The sequence below is a fragment of the Petromyzon marinus genome, unplaced genomic scaffold, assembly GCF_048934315.1.
Source record: "Petromyzon marinus isolate PM22_M1 ecotype Great Lakes invasive population unplaced genomic scaffold, UKy_Petmar_22M1.pri1.0 PM_Scaffold_131, whole genome shotgun sequence".
NCBI classification, from domain to species: domain Eukaryota; kingdom Metazoa; phylum Chordata; class Hyperoartia; order Petromyzontiformes; family Petromyzontidae; genus Petromyzon; species Petromyzon marinus.
In genome coordinates this window covers 118,006-138,603 of record NW_027423093.1, presented here as the reverse complement: position 1 = coordinate 138,603, position 20,598 = coordinate 118,006, and the positions used below count along the sequence as shown (strand labels likewise).

Sequence of the window (20,598 nt, the reverse complement as noted above, 5' to 3'; positions counted from 1 at the left end):
CTGCTGTTGTTGACGCTGCTGTTGTTAACGCTACTGCTGCTGTTGTTGACAATGCTGCTGTTGTTCTTGCTGCTGTTGACGCTGCTGCTGTTGTTGCTGCTGCTGCTGTTGACGCTGCTGCTGTTGTTCTTGCTGCTGTTGTTGACGCTGCTGCTGTTGTTCTTGCTGCTGTTGACGCTGTTGTTCTTGTTGCTGCTGTTGCTGTTGACGCTGCTGCTGCTGTTCTTGTTGACGCTGCTGTTGCTGCTGCTGTTGCTGTTCCTACTGTTGTTGCTGTTGTTGATGGACCTCTGCAGGGCGACCGCCTGCTCCGTGAGGCTCCGCAGGTAGCTCAAACTCCTTCTAGAACTCGTCTGGTGCTCACCCAGCTGGGAGGGGGGGAGGGGAGGGGGAGGGGGGAGGGGGGAGGGGGGAAGGGGAGGGGGGAGGGGGGAGTGGGGAGGGGGGAGTGGGGAGGGAAGGGGGAGGGGGGAGTTGGGAGGGGGGGAGGGGGGAGGGGGGAGGGGGGAGTGGGGAGGGGGGAGTGGGGAGTGGGGAGTGGGGAGGGAAGGGGGAGGGGGGAGTGGGGTGGGGAGTGGGGAGGGGGGAGTGGGGAGTGGGGAGGGGGGAGTGGGGAGGGGAGAGTGGGGAGTGGGGAGTGGGGAGGGGGGGAGTGGGGAGGGGGGAGTGGGGAGTGGGGAGGGGGGAGGGGGGAGTGGGGAGGGGGGAGTGGGGAGTGGGGAGGGGGGAGGGGTGAGGGGGGAGTGGGGAGTGGGGAGTGGGGAGGGGGGAGTTGGGAGTGGGGAGGGGGAAGGGGGAGGGGGGAGTGGGGAGGGGGGAGGGGGGAGTGGGGAGTGGGGAGTTGGGAGGGGGGAGTGGGGAGGGGGGAGTGGGGAGGGGGGAGTGGGGAGGGGGGAGTGGGGAGGGGGGAGTGGGGAGGGGGGAGTGGGGAGGGGGGAGTGGGGAGGGGGGAGTTGGGAGGGGGGAGTGGGGAGGGGGGAGGGGGGAGGGGGGAGTGGGGAGTGGGGAGTGGGGAGGGGGGAGTTGGGAGGGGGGAGTGGGGAGGGGGGAGGGGGGAGGGGGAGTGGGGAGGAGGGGGGAGTTGGGAGGGGGGAGGGGGGAGTTGGGAGGGGGGAGGGGGGAGTGGGGAGGGGGGAGGGGGGAGTTGGGAGTGGGGAGGGGGGAGTGGGGAGTGGGGAGGGGGGAGTGGGGAGGGGGGAGTGGGGAGGGGGGAGTGGGGAGGGGGAGTTGGGAGGGGGGAGTGGGGAGGGGGGAGGGGGGAGGGGGAGTGGGGAGGAGGGGGGAGTTGGGAGGGGGGAGGGGGGAGTGGGGAGGGGGGAGGGGGGAGTTGGGAGTGGGGAGGGGGGAGTGGGGAGTGGGGAGGGGGGAGTGGGGAGGGGGGAGGGGGGAGGGGGGAGTGGGGAGGGGGGAGTGGGGAGGGGGGAGTGGGGAGGGGGGAGTGGGGAGTGGGGAGGGGGGAGTGGGGAGGGGGGAGGGGGGAGTGGGGAGGGGGGAGGGGGGAGTGGGGAGGGGGGAGGGGGGAGTGGGGAGGGGGAGGGGGGAGTGGGGAGGGGGGAGTGGGGAGGGGGGAGTTGGGAGGGGGGAGTGGGGAGGGGGGAGGGGGGAGTTGGGAGGGGGGAGTGGGGAGGGGGGAGTTGGGAGGGGGGAGTTGGGAGGGGGGAGTGGGGAGTTGGGAGGGGGGAGTGGGGAGGGGGGAGTGGGGAGGGGGGGAGTTGGGAGTGGGGAGTGGGGAGGGGGGAGTGGGGAGGGGGGAGTGGGGAGTGGGGAGGGGGGAGTTGGGAGTGGGGAGGGGGGAGGGGGGAGGGGGGAGTTGGGAGTGGGGAGGGGGGAGTTGGGAGTGGGGAGGGGGGAGTGGGGAGGGGGGAGTGGGGAGTGGGGAGGGGGGAGTGGGGAGGGGGGAGTTGGGAGGGGGGAGTGGGGAGGGGGGAGGGGGGAGTTGGGAGGGGGGAGTGGGGAGGGGGGAGTTGGGAGGGGGGAGTTGGGAGGAGGGAGTGGGGAGTTGGGAGGGGGAGGGGGGAGTGGGGAGGGGGGAGTGGGGAGGGGGGAGGGGGGAGTGGGGAGGGGGGAGTGGGGAGTGGGGAGTGGGAGTGGGGAGTGGGAGTGGGGAGGGAGGAGTGGGGAGGGGGGAGTGGGGAGGGGGGAGGGGGGAGTGGGGGAGGGGGGAGGGGGGAGTGGGGGAGTGGGGAGGGGGGAGTGGGGAGGGGGGAGTGGGGAGGGGGGAGGGGGGAGGGGTGAGGGGGGAGTGGGGAGGGGGGAGTGGGGAGTTGGGAGGGGGGAGTTGGGAGGGGGGAGTGGGGAGTGGGGAGGGGGGAGTGGGGAGGGGGGAGTGGGGAGGGGGAGTGGGGAGTGGGGAGGGGGGAGTGGGGAGGGGGGAGTTGGGAGGGGGGAGTGGGGAGTGGGGAGTGGGGAGGGGGGAGTGGGGAGGGGGGAGTTGGGAGGGGGGAGTTGGGAGGGGGGAGTGGGGAGTGGGGAGTGGGGAGGGGGGAGTGGGGAGTTGGGAGTGGGGAGTGGGGAGGGGGGAGTGGGGAGGGGGGAGGGGGGAGTGGGGAGGGGGGAGTGGGGAGGGGGGAGTGGGGAGGGGGGAGTGGGGAGTGGGGAGGGAAGGGGGAGGGGGGAGTGGGGAGGGAGTGGGGAGGGGGGAGGGGGGAGTGGGGAGTGGGGAGTTGGGAGGGGGGAGTGGGGAGGGGGGAGTGGGGAGGGGGGAGTGGGGAGGGGGGAGTGGGGAGGGGGGAGTAGGGAGGGGGGAGTGGGGAGTGGGGATTGGGGAGGGGGGAGTGGGGAGGGGGGAGTGGGGAGGGGGGAGTGGGGAGGGGGGAGTGGGGAGGGGGGAGTGGGGAGTGGGGAGTGGGGAGGGGGGAGGGGGGAGTGGGAGGGGGGAGTGGGGAGTGGGGAGTGGGGAGGGGGGAGGGGGAGGGGGGAGAAGGGGGGGGTAGAGCTTAGTGTGTACAGTACGTGGTGTGTACAGGTAGTGTACAGTACATTGTGTGTACAGTAGGGTAGCGCGTACAGTACATGAGGTGTACGGTAGGTTGTGTGTACAGTACGTGGTGTGCACAGTAGGGTGGTGTGTACAGTATGTGATGTGTACAGTAGGGTAGTGTGTACAGTACATGCCGTGTACAGTGGGGTGGTTTGTATAGTACGTGGTGTGTACAGTACGTAGTGTGTACAGTAAGGTGGTGTGTACAGTACGTGGTGTGTACAGTAAGGTGGAGTGTACAGTACATGCCTGTACAGTGGGGTGGTGTGTATAGTACGTGGTGTGTACAGTACGTGGTGTGTACAGTAAGGTGGTGTGTACAATAAGGTGGTGTGTACAGTACGTGGTGTGTACAGTAAGGTGGGGTGTACAGTACATGTCTGTACAGTGAGGTGGTGTGTATAGTACGTGGTGTGTACAGTACGTGGTCTGTACAGTAAGGTGGTGTGTACAGTACGTGGTGTGTACAGTGAGGTGGAGTGTACAGTACATGTCTGTACAGTGGGGTGGTGTGTATAGTATGTGGTGTGTACAGTAGGATTGTGCGTACAGTAAATGGTGTGTATTACGTGGTGTGTACAGTATGGTAGTTTGTATAGTGTAGTAGTGTATAGTAGTGGTGTATAATAGTATAGCAGTTTAGTCATGCAGTGTATATTAGTGTATACTGTAGTGTATAGTGTAGTGTATAGTAGTGTATACTGTAGTGTATAGTGTAGTGTATAGTAGTGTATACTGTAGTGTATAGTAGTGTAGTGTATAGTAGTATAGTGTAGTGTATAGTAGTGTAGTGTATAGTAGTGTAGTGTATAGTGTAGTGTATAGTAGTGTAGTGTATAGTGTAGTGTATAGTAGTAGTGTAGAGTATAGTAGTGTAGTGTATGGTGTATAGTGTAGTGTATAATGTATAGCAGTGTATAGTAGTGTAGTGTATAGTGTATAATGTACAGTAGTGTATAGTGTAGTGTATAATGTAGTATATAGTGTAGTGTATAGTAGTGTAGTGTATAGTGTATAATGTATAGTAGTGTAGTGTACAATGTATAGTGTAGTAGTGTATAATGTATAGTAGTGTATAGTGTAGTGTATAGTATAGTATATAATGTACAGTAGTGTATAATGTTTAGTGTAGTGTATAGTGTATAATGTACAGAAGTGTATAGTGTAGTATATCATGTAGTGTATAGTGTAGTGTATAGTAGTGTAGTGTATAGTGTATAATGTATAGTAGTGTAGTGTATAATGTATAGTGTAGTAGTGTATAATGTATAGTAGTGTATAGTGTATAATGTATAGTAGTGTAGTGTATAGTAGTGTAGTGTATAGTAGTGTAGTGTATAGTGTATAGTAGTGTAGTGTATAGTGTATAATGTATAGTAGTGTAGTGTATAATGTATAGTAGTGTATAGTGTAGTGTATAATGTAGTGTATAGTAGTGTAGTGTATAGTGTATAATGTATAGTGTAGTAGTGTATAATGTATAGTACTGTATAGTGTAGTGTATAGTGTATAATGTATAGTAGTGTATAGTGGAGTGTGTAGTGTAGTGTATAGTAGTATAGTGTAGTGTTTAGTGTAGTGTTTAATGTAGTGTATAGTGTAGTGTATAGTGTAGTGTATAGTAGTGTATAGTGTAGTGTATAGTAGTGTAGTGTTTAATGTAGTGTATAGTAGTGTAGTAGTGTGTAGTGTAGTGTATAATGTATAGTATAGTAGTGTATAGTGTAGTGTATGTATAGTATAGTAGTGTATAGTATAGTAGTGTATAGTATAGTAGTGTATAGTGCAGTGTATAATGTATAGTATAGTAGTGTATAGTATAGTAGTATATAGTGTAGTGTATAGTAGTGTAGTGTATAGTGTATAATAGTGTAGTGTATAGTGTAGTGTATATAGTATAGTGTATAGTGTAGTGTATAATGTATAGTAGAGTAGTGTATAGTGTAGTGTATAGTAGAGTAGTGTATAGTGTAGTGTATAGTGTATAATGTAATGTAGTGTATATTATAGTAGTGTATAGTGTATATAGTATAGTGTATAGTGTAGTGTATAATGTATAGTAGAATAGTGTATAGTATAGTAGTGTATAATGTAGTGTATAATGTATAGTAGAGTAGTGTATAGTGTATAGTATAGTAGTGTATAATGTAGTGTATAGTGTATATAGTATAGTGTATAATGTAGTGTATAATGTATAGTAGAGTAGTGTATAGTATAGTATTGTATAATGTAGTGTATAGTGTATATAGTATAGTGTATAATGTAGTGTATAGTATAGTAGTGTATAATGTAGTGTATAATCTATAGTAGTGTAGTGGATAGTGTATAGAGTATAGTGTATAATGCAGTGTATAGTGTATATAGTAATGTAGTGTATAATGTAGTGTATAGTGTAGTGTATAGTGGTATAGTAGTGTATAATGTAGTGTATAATGTATAATGTAGTGTATAGTGTATAGTGGTATAGTAGTGTATAATGTAATGTATAATGTAGTGTATAGTGTATATAGTATAGTGTATAATGTAGTGTCTAATGTATATAGTAATGTAGTGTATCATGTATAATGTAGTGTATAGTGGTATAGTAGTGTATAATGTAGTGAATAATGTATAATGTAGTGTATAATGTATATAGTAATGTAGTGTATACTGTATAATGTAGTGTATAATGTATAATATAATGCATAATGTAGTGTATAATGTAGTGTATATAGTATAGTGTATAATGTAGTGTATAATGTATATAGTAATGTAGTGTATAATGTAGTGTATAATGTAGTGTATAATGCAGTGTATAGTATAGTGTATAATGTAGTGTATAATGTATAACGTAGTGTATAGTGTATATAGTATAGTGTATAATGTAGTGTATAATGTATATAGTAATGTAGTGTATAATGTAGTGTATAATGTATAATGTAGTGTATAGTGTATATAGTATAGTGTATAATGTAGTGTATAATGTATAATGTAGTGTATAATGTAGTGTATATAGTATAGTGTATAATGTAGTGTATAGTAATGTAGTGTATAATGTATAATGTAGTGTATAGTGTATGGCAGTGCCTGGCTGCTGTAGATGGAGGAGGTTTGCTTCTCGTGCTGCAGCGCCGCCCTGAAATCCCCTTGGCTGGCGTAGACAGTCGCCAGCACGTGGTGTCTACACGTGGGGGAGACACGGGAGGAGACACGGGAGGAGATACGGGGGAGAGAGACACGGGGGGGAGACACGGGGGGGAGAGACACGGGAGGGAGACACGGGAGGGAGACACGGGAGGGAGACACGGGAGGAGACACGGGAGGGAGACACGGGGGGAGAGACACGGGAGGGAGACACGGGAGGGAGAGACATGGGAGGGAGACACGGGAGGAGACACGGGGGGGAGACACGGGGGGAGAGACACGTGGGGGAGACACGGGAGGAGACACGGGAGGGAGACACGGGGGGAGAGACACGGGAGGGAGACACGGGAGGGAGACACGGGAGGGAGACACGGGAGGGAGAGACATGGGAGGGAGACACGGAGGGGAGACACGGGAGGGAGACACGGGGAGACACGGGGGGGAGACACGGGAGGGAGACACGGGAGGGAGAGACACGGGAGGGAGACACGGGGGGGAGACACGGGGGGGAGACACGGGAGAGAGACACGGGGGGGAGACACGGGGGGGAGACACGGGGGGGAGACACGGGAGGGAGACACGGGAGGGAGACACGTGGTGTCTACACGTGGGGGAGACACGGGAGGAGACACGGGGAGGAGACACGGGGGAGAGAGACACGGGGGGAGAGACACGGGGGGAGAGACACGGGGGGAGAGACACGGGAGGGAGACACGTGGTGTCTACACGTGGGGGAGACACGGGAGGAGACACGGGAGGGAGACACGGGAGGGAGAGAGACACGGGAGGGAGACACGGGAGGGAGACACGGGAGGGAGACACGGAGGGGAGACACGGGAGGGAGACACGGGGAGACACGGGGGGGAGACACGGGGGGGAGACACGGGAGGAGAGAGACACGGGGGGGAGACACGGGAGGAGACACGGGAGGAGACACGGGAGGAGACACGGGAGGGAGACACGGGAGGGAGACACGGGGGGGAGACACGGGGGGGAGACACGGGGGGGAGACACGGGGGGGGGAGACACGGGGGGGAGACACGGGAGAGAGACACGGGAGGAGACACAGGAGGAGACACGGGGGGGAGACACGGGAGAGAGAGACACGGGGGGGGGGAGACACGGGAGAGAGAGACACGGGGGGGGGGAGACACGGGAGGGAGACACGGGAGGGAGACACGGGGGGGAGACACGGGGGGGAGACACGGGGGGGAGACACGGGGGGGAGACACGGGGGGGAGACACGGGGGGGAGACACGGGGGGGAGACACGGGGGAGAGAGACACGGGGGAGGGAGACACGGGGGGGAGACACGGGAGGGAGACACGGGGGGGAGACACGGGGGGGGAGACACGGGAGGGAGACACGGGAGGGAGACACGGGAGGGGAGACACGGGGGGGGAGACACGGGAGGGAGACACGGGGGGGAGACACGGGGGGGAGACACGGGAGGGAGAGACACGGGGGAGAGAGACACGGGGGGGAGACACGGGAGGGAGACACGGGAGGGAGACACGGGAGGGAGACACGGGGGGGAGACACGGGGGGAGACACGGGAGGGAGACACGGGGGGAGACACGGGGGGAGACACGGGGGGGAGACACGGGAGGGAGACACGGGGGGGAGACACGGGGGAGAGAGACACGGGAGGGGAGACACGGGGGGGAGACACGGGGGGAGAGACACGGGGGGGAGAGAGACACGGGGGGGAGACACGGGAGGGAGACACGGGAGAGAGAGACACGTGGGGGAGACACGTGGTGTCTACACGTGGGGGAGACACGGGAGGAGACACGGGAGGGAGAGACACGGGAGGGAGAGACACGGGAGGAGACACGGGGGGGAGACACGGGAGGGAGACACGGGGGGGAGAGAGACACGGGGGGGAGACACGTGGTGTCTACACGTGGGGGAGACACGGGAGGAGACACGGGGAGGAGACACGGGAAGAGACACGGGGGGGAGAGAGACACGGGGGGGAGAGAGACACGGGGGGGAGAGAGACACGGGAGGGAGACACGGGGGGGAGACACGGGGGGAGGGAGACACGGGAGGGAGACACGGGGGGGGAGACACGGGGGGAGAGACACGGGGGAGAGAGACACGGGGGGGAGAGAGACACGGGGGGGAGAGAGACACGGGGGGAGAGAGACACGGGAGGGAGACACGGGAGGGAGACATGGGGGAGAGACATGGGGGAGAGACACGGGGGGGAGACACGGGAGGGAGACACGGGAGGGAGACACGGGAGGGAGACACGGGGGAGAGACACGGGGGGGAGACACGGGGGGGAGACACGTGAGGGGGAGAGGGGGAGATGTAGCTCATTGCAGACTCACACACACACACACAGACTCTCACACACACACACAGACTCTCACCCACACACACACAGACTCTCACACACACACAGACTCTCACACACACAGACTCACACACACACACAGACTCTCACACACACACACAGACTCTCACACACACACACAGACTCTCACACACACACAGTACACACACAGTAAGTCTCCTCATTCTCTGACGTGGGATTCTGTAGCCGATGACAGTGGGCCTGTCGCTTTTTCTCAACCATCCTGAACACCTCCTCTGTCAGCCAGGGTCTCTGGGGAGGTCTGGACCGTGTACCCAAAGCAGCCATTGCAGCTGCATGAGTCACAGTCCTAAACGTCGCCCATTTACCCTCGACATCAGGAGGAGTCGGGGACGATGCCAATCCCAGCCGCAAGCGATGATGAAATTCTCGCTTGCAACTTTCATCAGATAACTGAGACCAGGCCACTTTATGTTGGAATGGGGTCCTGGGTGTACACCCACCACCGGAGTGGAAGAATGGCAGGCGCATCTTACAGATGACTAGTCGATGGTCAGAGGGCAGATCAGCTCCACGGTAGGTCCTGGTGTCAAGGACATGGGCTCGCATCCGCTGGTCCGTCACTATGTAGTCCAGCAGATGTTCCTGCTTGGACCCAGCATGCATCCGTGATGTTGTGTGGATGCGCCGATGCCGGAACAGCGTGTTGGTAATTACAAGCCTATGGGCTACACAAAAATCTAGCAGCCTCCTACCGTTGTTAGTGAGCTGATCTGGCCCATGCCCTCCAATCACTCCAGACCAGGTGCCAGTATCATGACCAACTCGGGCATTGAAGTCACCCAACATGATGACTCTATCCCGAGGGGCCGCTTTAGCCAGCACCTGTGACAGGAGGTCATAGAAGGCGTCTGACTCATCGGCTTTGCCTGCATCCCTCCACGGATGTTCGTCTTCGGTGGGGGCATAAGTAACCACGACCACCATTCCTCGCCTCCGATTGATGGGAAGGCGAGCCCAAAGTAGCCTGGGGCTTACAACTTCTCACACCTCACCGCCACGCTCCCACGCCCCATTCATTCTTATGTTCAAAAGAAGACCCACACCCTGTTGTTTGGCAGTCTGCTGCCCCGAGTAGAGGACTGTCCACCCCTCATGGTGGCAGGAGCCAGAACTGGTCCACCGGACCTCTTGAATGCCACAGAGATCCAGGCGGTACCGGTCCAGCTCCCGACAGAGGAGTGGCAGCCTCTCCTCCGCAGTGAGCGTTCGAACATTCCACGTGGCCACCCGTAGTGGTTTTTCGTTGTTTCTGGAGGAGCCCTGAGTGTAGAGATTCAATCTCCTGGCTCTGCCAATTGGGGTTTGGCCAGGAGACGTCATAGACGCCTGGCCCCCCGGGGCCTCCGGCACAAGCTTATTAGTTACATATTTCAGTTTAACTCGTGGTTTAGTGGTAATTAATTGAAGGTGTAGGGGTTACCAGCCCGTCGCACCCGTCCAGAGCCCCCGTTTAGCCCCTGTGGTGGTCACTGACGCCATGAGGGGAGGAGCCAATCGGAATTGGCCCGCCCCCCACAGCATTGTCCACGACAGCGTTGCCCGTCCGGCACCGCAAGGAGGTAGGGGGTTGTTTTACCGGACTCACACACACACAGTGACACACACACAGACACACACACAGACTGACCATCGACTAGTCATCTGTAAGATGCGCCTGCCATTCTTCCACTCCGGTGGTGGGTGTACACCCAGGACCCCATTCCGACCTAAAGTGGCCTGGTCTCAGTTATCTGATGAAAGTTGCAAGCGAGAATTTCATCATCGCTTGCGGCTGGGATTGGCATCGTCCCCGACTCCTCCTGATGTCGAGGGTAAATGGGCGAAGTTTAGGACTGTTACTCATGCAGCTGCAATGGCTGCTTTGGGTACGCGGTCCAGACCTCCCCAGAGACCCTGGCTGACAGAGGAGGTGTTCAGGATGGTTGAGAAAAAGCGACAGGCCCACTGTCATCGGCTACAGAATCCCACGTCAGAGAATGAGGAGGCTTACTGCAGCCTTCGCTCAGAGGTTCGGAGAGCCGTGAGGCGCTGCAAGGATGGGTGGTGGTCGCGGGTTGCTGAGGAGATGGAGTCTGCCTCAGTGGCACGCGATCACAAATCTCTATTTAACTCCATCAAAAAAGTAACCTGCAGCGCCACACCTATTACCATCATTAGGGGAAAAAACGGTGATCCAATCTCCGACCCCCAGGAACAGGTTTGCAGATTTGCTGAGCATTTCTGTGAGGTCCTGGGGGAGGGAAAATCCCTCAGCCAGGAAAACATCGTGGCACAAAGTGAGGATGACCCTGCTGAGGCTCTGGTGCCTCAAATATTGGAAGAAGTCACCCCCTGTGAGTGGCTGGCTGAGGTGCCATCTGTTGAGGAAGTACTGAAGGTGATCCGGAGTCTGAGACCAGGAAAGGCAGCGGGCAGAGATGATCTCCCAAGCGAAATGCTGAAGGAGGGTGACGTTTGTGCACAGACTGCCCTATATGACATCATAACAACGGTCTGGGCAGCTGGACGGGTTCCGCAGGATTGGAAGGATGCCCTGGTGGTCCCCCTCTTTAAGAAGGGGGACCGCACAGACTGTAACAACTACAGGGGCATCTCACTCCTCAGTGTGCCGGGAAAGGTCCTGGCAAGGATTATTCAACATCGCCTTGCCAGGCACGCTGAGGAGAGGCTTGCGGAGCCCCAATGCGGTTTCAGGAAAGGGCGGTCCTGCACAGATGCCATATTTTCTGTCCGTCCGCTACAGCAGAGGTGTAGGGAATTCCAACAAGACCTACATCTCTGCTTTATTGACCTGGTCAAGGCCTATGATACCATCAGTAGGCCTGGGCTCTGGGTCGTTCTTCGTGCTTTTGGAGTACCTGACCCTCTGCTCACGATCATTAAGGACCTTCATGATGGTGAGCGGGCCCGGGTAAAACTACGTGGCTGGGAGTCAGAGCCATTCCCTGTACACCTTGGGGTGCGACAGGGATGTCCTCTGGCTCCCACATTATTTTACATCTATTTTGACCACGTAGTTCGTGAAGCCTTCAATAGCTGTACCGGGGGAATCTCCATATGGTACAGATATAATGAGAGGCTGATCGATGCCCGGGTGCGGTCAAGGGATGGCTCCCTATTGCTCAACCACGTTATGTATGCTGATGATTTGGTAATAGCTGCTCAGTCAGAGGAGGAGTTGGAGATGCTGCTGCTGAGACTGGAGCGTGCCACTAAGAGGGTGGGGCCTTACCATCAGCCCCACCAAAACTAAGCACCTGCCTGGGTATTTTGTACCATCGGACACTCCACCCCCACAACTCCCAATCGGTGATGGGGTAGTTGTGGAGAGAGTGGAGAGTTTCCCATACCTGGGCAATGTGCTTATGACCGGCTCCAGTTTAACAGCAGAGGTCTCGCTCCGAATCAGTCGAGCGGCAATATCTTTTCATCGGTTGCGTAACGCTGTGTGGAAGCTACCTGGATTGTGTGAGGAGCTCACAAATCCTTGAAAGATCTGGGCAAGGTCCCATCGGTGAGCTCCTCCGGCGGGCAAGGCTGCGATGGCTGGGTCATGTAGCCCGCATGCCCAGCCAACGCATGCCGAAACAGCTTTTGTTCGGCCGGATTGAGGGGGCTAAGCGGGCGTGATGTGGTACGGGAGGACGTGGAGCTGAGTGGACTTGCTGATGACTGGTACCAGCGGTGTCAAGATCGACCTCTGTGGAGGAGGCTCGTGAAGGATGCTACTGGGCAGTTGGAGGCAGTCGCCCTCTAACAACAACGGAGGGCGGAGGAGCGACGCTCACAACAACGAGCGGAGCGCCGGGTGGCTAAAGCACAGCAGGTTGGCACAGTAGGGGGCACAGGTGGTGCATCAGCCAGTCATCTCAGTCATCTCAGTCAGTCGACCCGTGGCACCTGCTGGGTCTGCCCCGTGACCTGCCAGCGGGCGTTCGACACTTCACGTGGCCTCAGGGTGCACATAGCCTGGCCTAAGCGTCGTGGTGACGTCACCGCCACTTAGTGGCGAATGGTGGTTGCTGTTGAGTGTCTGTGTGAGTGTCACTGTGTGTGTCACTGTGTGTGTGTCTGTGTGTGTCTGTGTGTGTCACTGTGTGTGTCACTGTGTGTGTGTCACTGTGTGTCACTGTGTGTGTCACTGTGTGTGTCACTGTGTGTGTACTGTGTGTGTCACTGTGTGTGTGTGTCACTGTGTGTCTCACTGTGTGTGTGTCACTGTGTGTGTGTGTGTCTGTGTGTGAGTGTCTGTGTGTGTCACTGTGTGTGTGTTTGTGTGTGTGTCTGTGTGTGTGTGTCACTGTGTGAGTGTCTGTGTGTGTGTGTGTGTGTCACTGTGTGTGTCACACACAGTGACACACACAGTGACACACACACAGTGACACACAGTAACACTCACAGTGACACACACACAGTGACACACACAGTGACACACACACAGTGACACACTCACACACAGTGACACACACACAGTGACACACAGACACACACACACACAGTGACACACTCACACACCTAGTGACACACATACAGTGACACACACAGTGACACACACAGTGACACACAGTGACACACACCTAGTGACACACACACAGTGACACACCTAGTGACACACACACACACCTAGTGACACACACACAGTGACACACCTAGTGACACAGAGACTCACACACCTAGTGACACAGACACTCACACACCTAGTGACACAGAGACTCACACACACAGTGACACACACACACAGTGACACACACAGAGACACACACCTAGTGACACACACAGCTAGTGACACACACACAGTGACACACACACACCTAGTGACACAGACACTCACACACACAGTGACACACACACACCTAGTGACACACCTAGTGACACACACACCTAGTGACACACACCTAGTGATACACCTAGTGACACACACCTAGTGACACACCTAGTGACACACACACCTAGTGACACACCTAGTGACACACACACCTAGTGACACACCTAGTGACACACACACACAGTGACACACCTAGTGACACACACAGACACACACACCTAGTGACACACACACACACAGTGACACACAGTGACACACACAGACACACACACCTAGTGACACACACACACACACAGTGACACACAGTGACACACAGCTAGAGACACACACCTAGTGACACACCTAGTGACACACCTAGTGACACACACACCTAGTGACACACATAGTGACACACACACACCTAGTGACACACACAGACACACACACACCTAGTGACACACACACACACACAGTGACACACCTAGTGACACACACACACACCTAGTGACACACACACCTAGTGACACACACACAGACACACACCTAGTGACACAGTGACACACCTAGTGACACACAGCTAGTGACACACACACACCTAGTGACACACACCTAGTGACACACCTAGTGACACACACACCTAGTGACACACCTAGTGACACACACACCTAGTGACACACACCTAGTGACACACCTAGTGACACACACACCTAGTGACACACCTAGTGACACACACACCTAGTGACACACCTAGTGACACACACACCTAGTGACACAGAGACTCACACACACAGTGACACACACACACACACCTAGTGACACACCTAGTGACACACACACACACCTAGTGACACACACAGCTAGTGACACACACACACAGTGACACACACACACACAGTGACACACACACACAGTGACACACCTAGTGACACACACACCTAGTGACACAGAGACTCACACACACAGTGACACACACACACACACCTAGTGACACACCTAGTGACACACACACACACCTAGTGACACACACACCTAGTGACACACACACACACAGTGACAGTGACACACAGCTAGTGACACACACCTAGTGACACACACAGTGACACACCTAGTGACACACACACCTAGTGACACACCTAGTGACACACACACACACACACACCTAGTGACACACACACCTAGTGACTCACACACACACACACACCTAGTGACACACCTAGTGACACACACACACACACACCTAGTGACACACACACCTAGTGACACACACACACACAGTGACACAGTGACACACAGCTAGTGACACACACCTAGTGACACACACAGTGACACACCTAGTGACACACACACCTAGTGACACACACACACAGTGACACACCTAGTGACACACCTAGTGACACACACAGTGACACACACACCTAGTGACACACCTAGTGACACACACACAGACACACACACACAGACACACACAGCTAGTGACACACACACCTAGTGACACAGAGACTCACACACACAGTGACACACACACACACCTAGTGACACACCTAGTGACACACACCTAGTGACACACACACCTAGTGACACAGAGATTCACACACACAGTGACACACACACACACACACACCTAGTGACACACCTAGTGACACACACACACACCTAGTGACACACACACCTAGTGACACACCTAGTGACACACACAGACACACACACACAGACACACACAGCTAGTGACACACCTAGTGACACACACAGACACACACACACAGTGACACACACAGTGACACACACAGACACTCACACACACCTAGTGACACACACACACCTAGTGACACACACAGTGACACACACACCTAGTGACACACCTAGTGACACACACACCTAGTGACACACACACACAGTGACACACCTAGTGACACACACAGTGACACACACACCTAGTGACACACACAGTGACACACACACAGACACACACACACAGACACACACAGCTAGTGACACACACACACACACAGAGACTCACACACACAGTGACACACACACACACACACACCTAGTGACACACCTAGTGACACACCTAGTGACACACACAGTGACACACACACCTAGTGACACACCTAGTGACACACACAGACACACACACACAGACACACACAGCTAGTGACACACACACACACCTAGTGACACACACAGCTAGTGACACACCTAGTGACACACACAGACACACACACACAGACACACACACCTAGTGACACACACACCTAGTGACACACCTAGTGACACACACACAGACACACACACACAGACACACACAGCTAGTGACACACACACACACAGAGACTCACACACACAGTGACACACACACCTAGTGACTCACACACACACACACACCTAGTGACACACCTAGTGACACACACACACAGACACACACAGCTAGTGACACACACACCTAGTGACACAGAGACTCACACACACAGTGACACACACACACACACAGACACACACAGCTAGTGACACACACACACACACACAGAGACTCACGTGAGAGCTGCTTTGAGTGAGTGCTCTCCGTGACTGCTGAGGGTGCTGCTCAGCGCTGACTTGAGGAAGTGCAGCGACAGGGGCAGCTCACCCACGGCGTGCAGAATCACACCGATGTTCATCTACACACAGTACACACATACAGTACACTCACAGTACACTCACAGTACACACAGTACACTCACACAGTACACACACACAGTACACACAGTACACACACACCCACGGCGTGCAGAATCACACCGATGTTCATCTACACACAGTACACACAGTACACACACAGTACACACACAGTACACTCACAGTACACACACACAGTACACACACACACAGTACACTCACAGTGACACACACACCCACGGCGTGCAGAATCACACCGATGTTCATCTACACACAGTACACACAGTACACACACAGTACACACACAGTACACACAGTACACACACAGTACACACACACACACGGCGTGCAGAATCACACCGATGTTCATCTACACACAGTACACACAGTACACTCACAGTACACACAGTACACACACACACAGTACACACAGTACACTCACAGTACACACACACAGTACACACACACAGTACACACACACAGTACACACTCACAGTACACACAGTACACACACACACAGTACACACAGTACACACAGTACACACACACAGTACACACACAGTACACACAGTACACTCACAGTACACACACACAGTACACACACAGTACACTCACAGTACACTCACAGTACACACACACAGTACACACACAGTACACACAGTACACACACATACAGCACACACACACACACACTACACTCACAGTGACACACACACACCCACGGCGTGCAGAATCACACCGATGTTCATCTATACACAGTACACACATACAGTACACTTACAGTACACTCACAGTACACACACACAGTACACACACACAGTACACACAGTACACACGCACATAGTACACACACAGTACACACACACAGTACACACACACAGTACACACACAGTACACTCACAGTACACACACAGTACACTCACAGTACACACACACACAGTACACACACAGTGACACACACACACACGGCGTGCAGAATCACACCGATGTTCATCTACACACAGTACACACACAGTACACACACACACAGTACACACAGTACACACACACAGTACACACACAGTACACACACACACACAGTACACTCACAGTGACACACACACACCCACGGCGTGCAGAATCACACCGATGTTCATCTACACACAGTACACACAGTACACACACAGTACACACAGTACACACACAGTACACACACACACAGTACACACACATACAGCACACACACAGTACACACACACACACGGCGTGCAGAATCACACCGATGTTCATCTACACACAGTACACACACAGTACACTCACACAGTACACACACAGTACACACACACACAGTACACACACAGTACACACACATACAGCACACACACAGTACACACACACACACGGCGTGCAGAATCACACCGATGTTCATCTACACACATACAGTACATACAGTACACACACAGTACACACACACAGTACACACTCACACACACAGTACACACACACAGTACACACACAGTACACTCACAGTACACACACAGTACACACACAGTACATACAGTACACACACATACACAGTACACACACATACAGCACACACACACACACACAGTACACTCACAGTGACACACACACACCCACGGCGTGCAGAATCACACCGATGTTCATCTACACACAGTACACACAGTACACACACACAGTACACACACAGTACACTCACAGTACACACAGTACACACAGATACATACACAGTACACACACACCCACGGCGTGCAGAATCACACTGATGTTCATCTACACACAGTACACACACACAGTACACTCACAGTACACACAGTACACTCACAGTACACACAGTACACACACACAGTACACACAGTACACTCACAGTACACACACACACACACACAGTACACACACAGTGACACACACACACCCACGGCGTGCAGAATCACACTGATGTTCATCTACACACATACAGTACACACACAGTACACACACAGTACACACACAGTACACACACAGTACACACAGTACACACACACAGTACACACACACACACACAGTACACTCACAGTGACACACACACCCACGGCGTGCAGAATCACACCGATGTTCATCTACACACATACAGTACACACACAGTACACACACAGTACACTCACAGTACACACACAGTACACACACAGTACACACAGTACACACACAGTACACACACAGTACACACAGTACACACACCCACGGCGTGCAGAATCACACTGATGTTCATCTACACACATACAGTACACACACAGTACACACACAGTACATACAGTACACACACATACACACAGTACACACACATACAGCACACACACACACAGTACACTCACAGTGACACACACACACACACGGCGTGCAGAATCACACCGATGTTCATCTACACACATACAGTACACACACAGTACACACACAGTACACACAGTACACACAGTACACACACACAGTACACACACCCACGGCGTGCAGAATCACACTGATGTTCATCTACACACATACAGTACACACACAGTACACACACAGTACATACAGTACACACACATACACACAGTACACACACATACAGCACACACACACACAGTACACTCACAGTGACACACACACACACACGGCGTGCAGAATCACACCGATGTTCATCTACACACATACAGTACACACACAGTACACACACAGTACACACACAGTACACACAGTACACACACACAGTACACACACCCACGGCGTGCAGAATCACACCGATGTTCATCTACACACAGTACACAGTACACACACACAGTACACACAGTACACAGTACACACAGTACACACACACAGTACACACAGTACACTCACACATTACACACACCCACAGCGTGCAGAATCACACCGATGTTCATCTACACACGGTAAACACACACAGTACACACAGTACACACACACACACAGTACACACTCACAGTACACTCACACAGTACACACACAGTACACACACAGTACACACACCCACGGCGTGCAGAATCACACCGATGTTCATCTACACACGGTACACACACAGTACACTTACAGTACACACAGTACACACAGTACACACACATACATACAGTACACACAGTACACACACAGTACACACACAGTACACACAGTACACACACACACAGTACACACACACCCACGGCGTGCAGAATCACACCAATGTTCATCTACACACAGTACACACATACAGTACACACACAGTACACACAGTACACTCACAGTACACACACACACAGTACACAAAGTACACACACACAGTACACTCACAGTGACACACACACCCACGGCGTGCAGAATCACACCGATGTTCATCTACACACAGTACACAGTACACACACACACAGTACACACAGTACACAGTACACACAGTACACACACAGTACACACAGTACACTCACACAGTACACACACAGTACACACACAGTACACACACCCACGGCGTGCAGAATCACACCGATGTTCATCTACACACAGTACACACATACAGTACATACAGTACACAGTACACACATACAGTACATACAGTACACTCACAGTACACACACAGTACACACACATACATACAGCACACACAGTACACACAGAGTGACACACACACACACACGGCGTGCAGAATCACACCGATGTTCATCTAAACACAGTACACACACACAGTACACACACAGTACACTCACAGTACACACACAGTACACACACACAGTACACACACACACAGTACACACACACCCACGACGTGCAGAATCACACCGATGTTCATCTACACACAGTACACACATACAGTACACACACATACACAGTACACACACAGTACACACACACAGTACACACACACAGTACACACACACACAGTACACACACACACACACGGCGTGCAGAATCACACCGATGTTCATCTACACACATACAGTACACACAGTACACACACATACACACAGTACACACACATACATACAGCACACACAGTACACACACAGTACACACACAGTATACACAGTACACACATACAGTACACACACACACGGCATGCAGAATCACACCGATGTTCATCTACACACGGTACACACATACAGTACACACACAGTACACTCACAGTACACACAGTACACTCACAGTACACACACAGTATACACAGTACACACACAGTATACACAGTACACACACAGTACACACACAGTACACACAGTACACACACACAGTACACTCACAGTACACACACAGTACATACACAGTACACACACAGTACACACACACAGTACACACACACAGTACACACACAGTACACACACAGTACACACACACAGTACATACACAGTACACACACAGTACACACACACAGTACACACACAGTACACACACAGTACACACACACAGTACACACACAGTACACACACAGTACACACACACAGTACACACACACACACAGTACACACAGTACACACACACGCACGGCGTGCAGAATCACACCGATGTTCATCTACACACAGTACATACAGTACACACAGTACACTCACAGTACACACACACACAGTACACTAACAGTACATACACAGTACACTCACACACAGTACACACACATAGATACACACAGTACACACACAGTACACACACAGTACATAC

The 20,598-nt window shown here is 53.2% G+C and overlaps 1 protein-coding gene across 1 annotated transcript in view; it reads right to left on the bottom strand.

Moving 5' to 3' along the window:
• The window catches only part of LOC142922643 (clustered mitochondria protein homolog), a 73,988-nt gene that overhangs the window by 124 nt on the left and 53,266 nt on the right, over positions 1 to 20,598 (bottom strand). The window contains exons 10-12 of the mRNA XM_076063464.1: positions 15,832 to 15,953; positions 6,047 to 6,140; positions 5 to 368 (exon numbers count right to left, since the gene is read on the bottom strand). Coding sequence (XP_075919579.1) covers positions 5 to 368; positions 6,047 to 6,140; positions 15,832 to 15,953 — 580 coding nt within the window. The remainder of the gene's footprint in view (positions 1 to 4; positions 369 to 6,046; positions 6,141 to 15,831; positions 15,954 to 20,598) is intronic.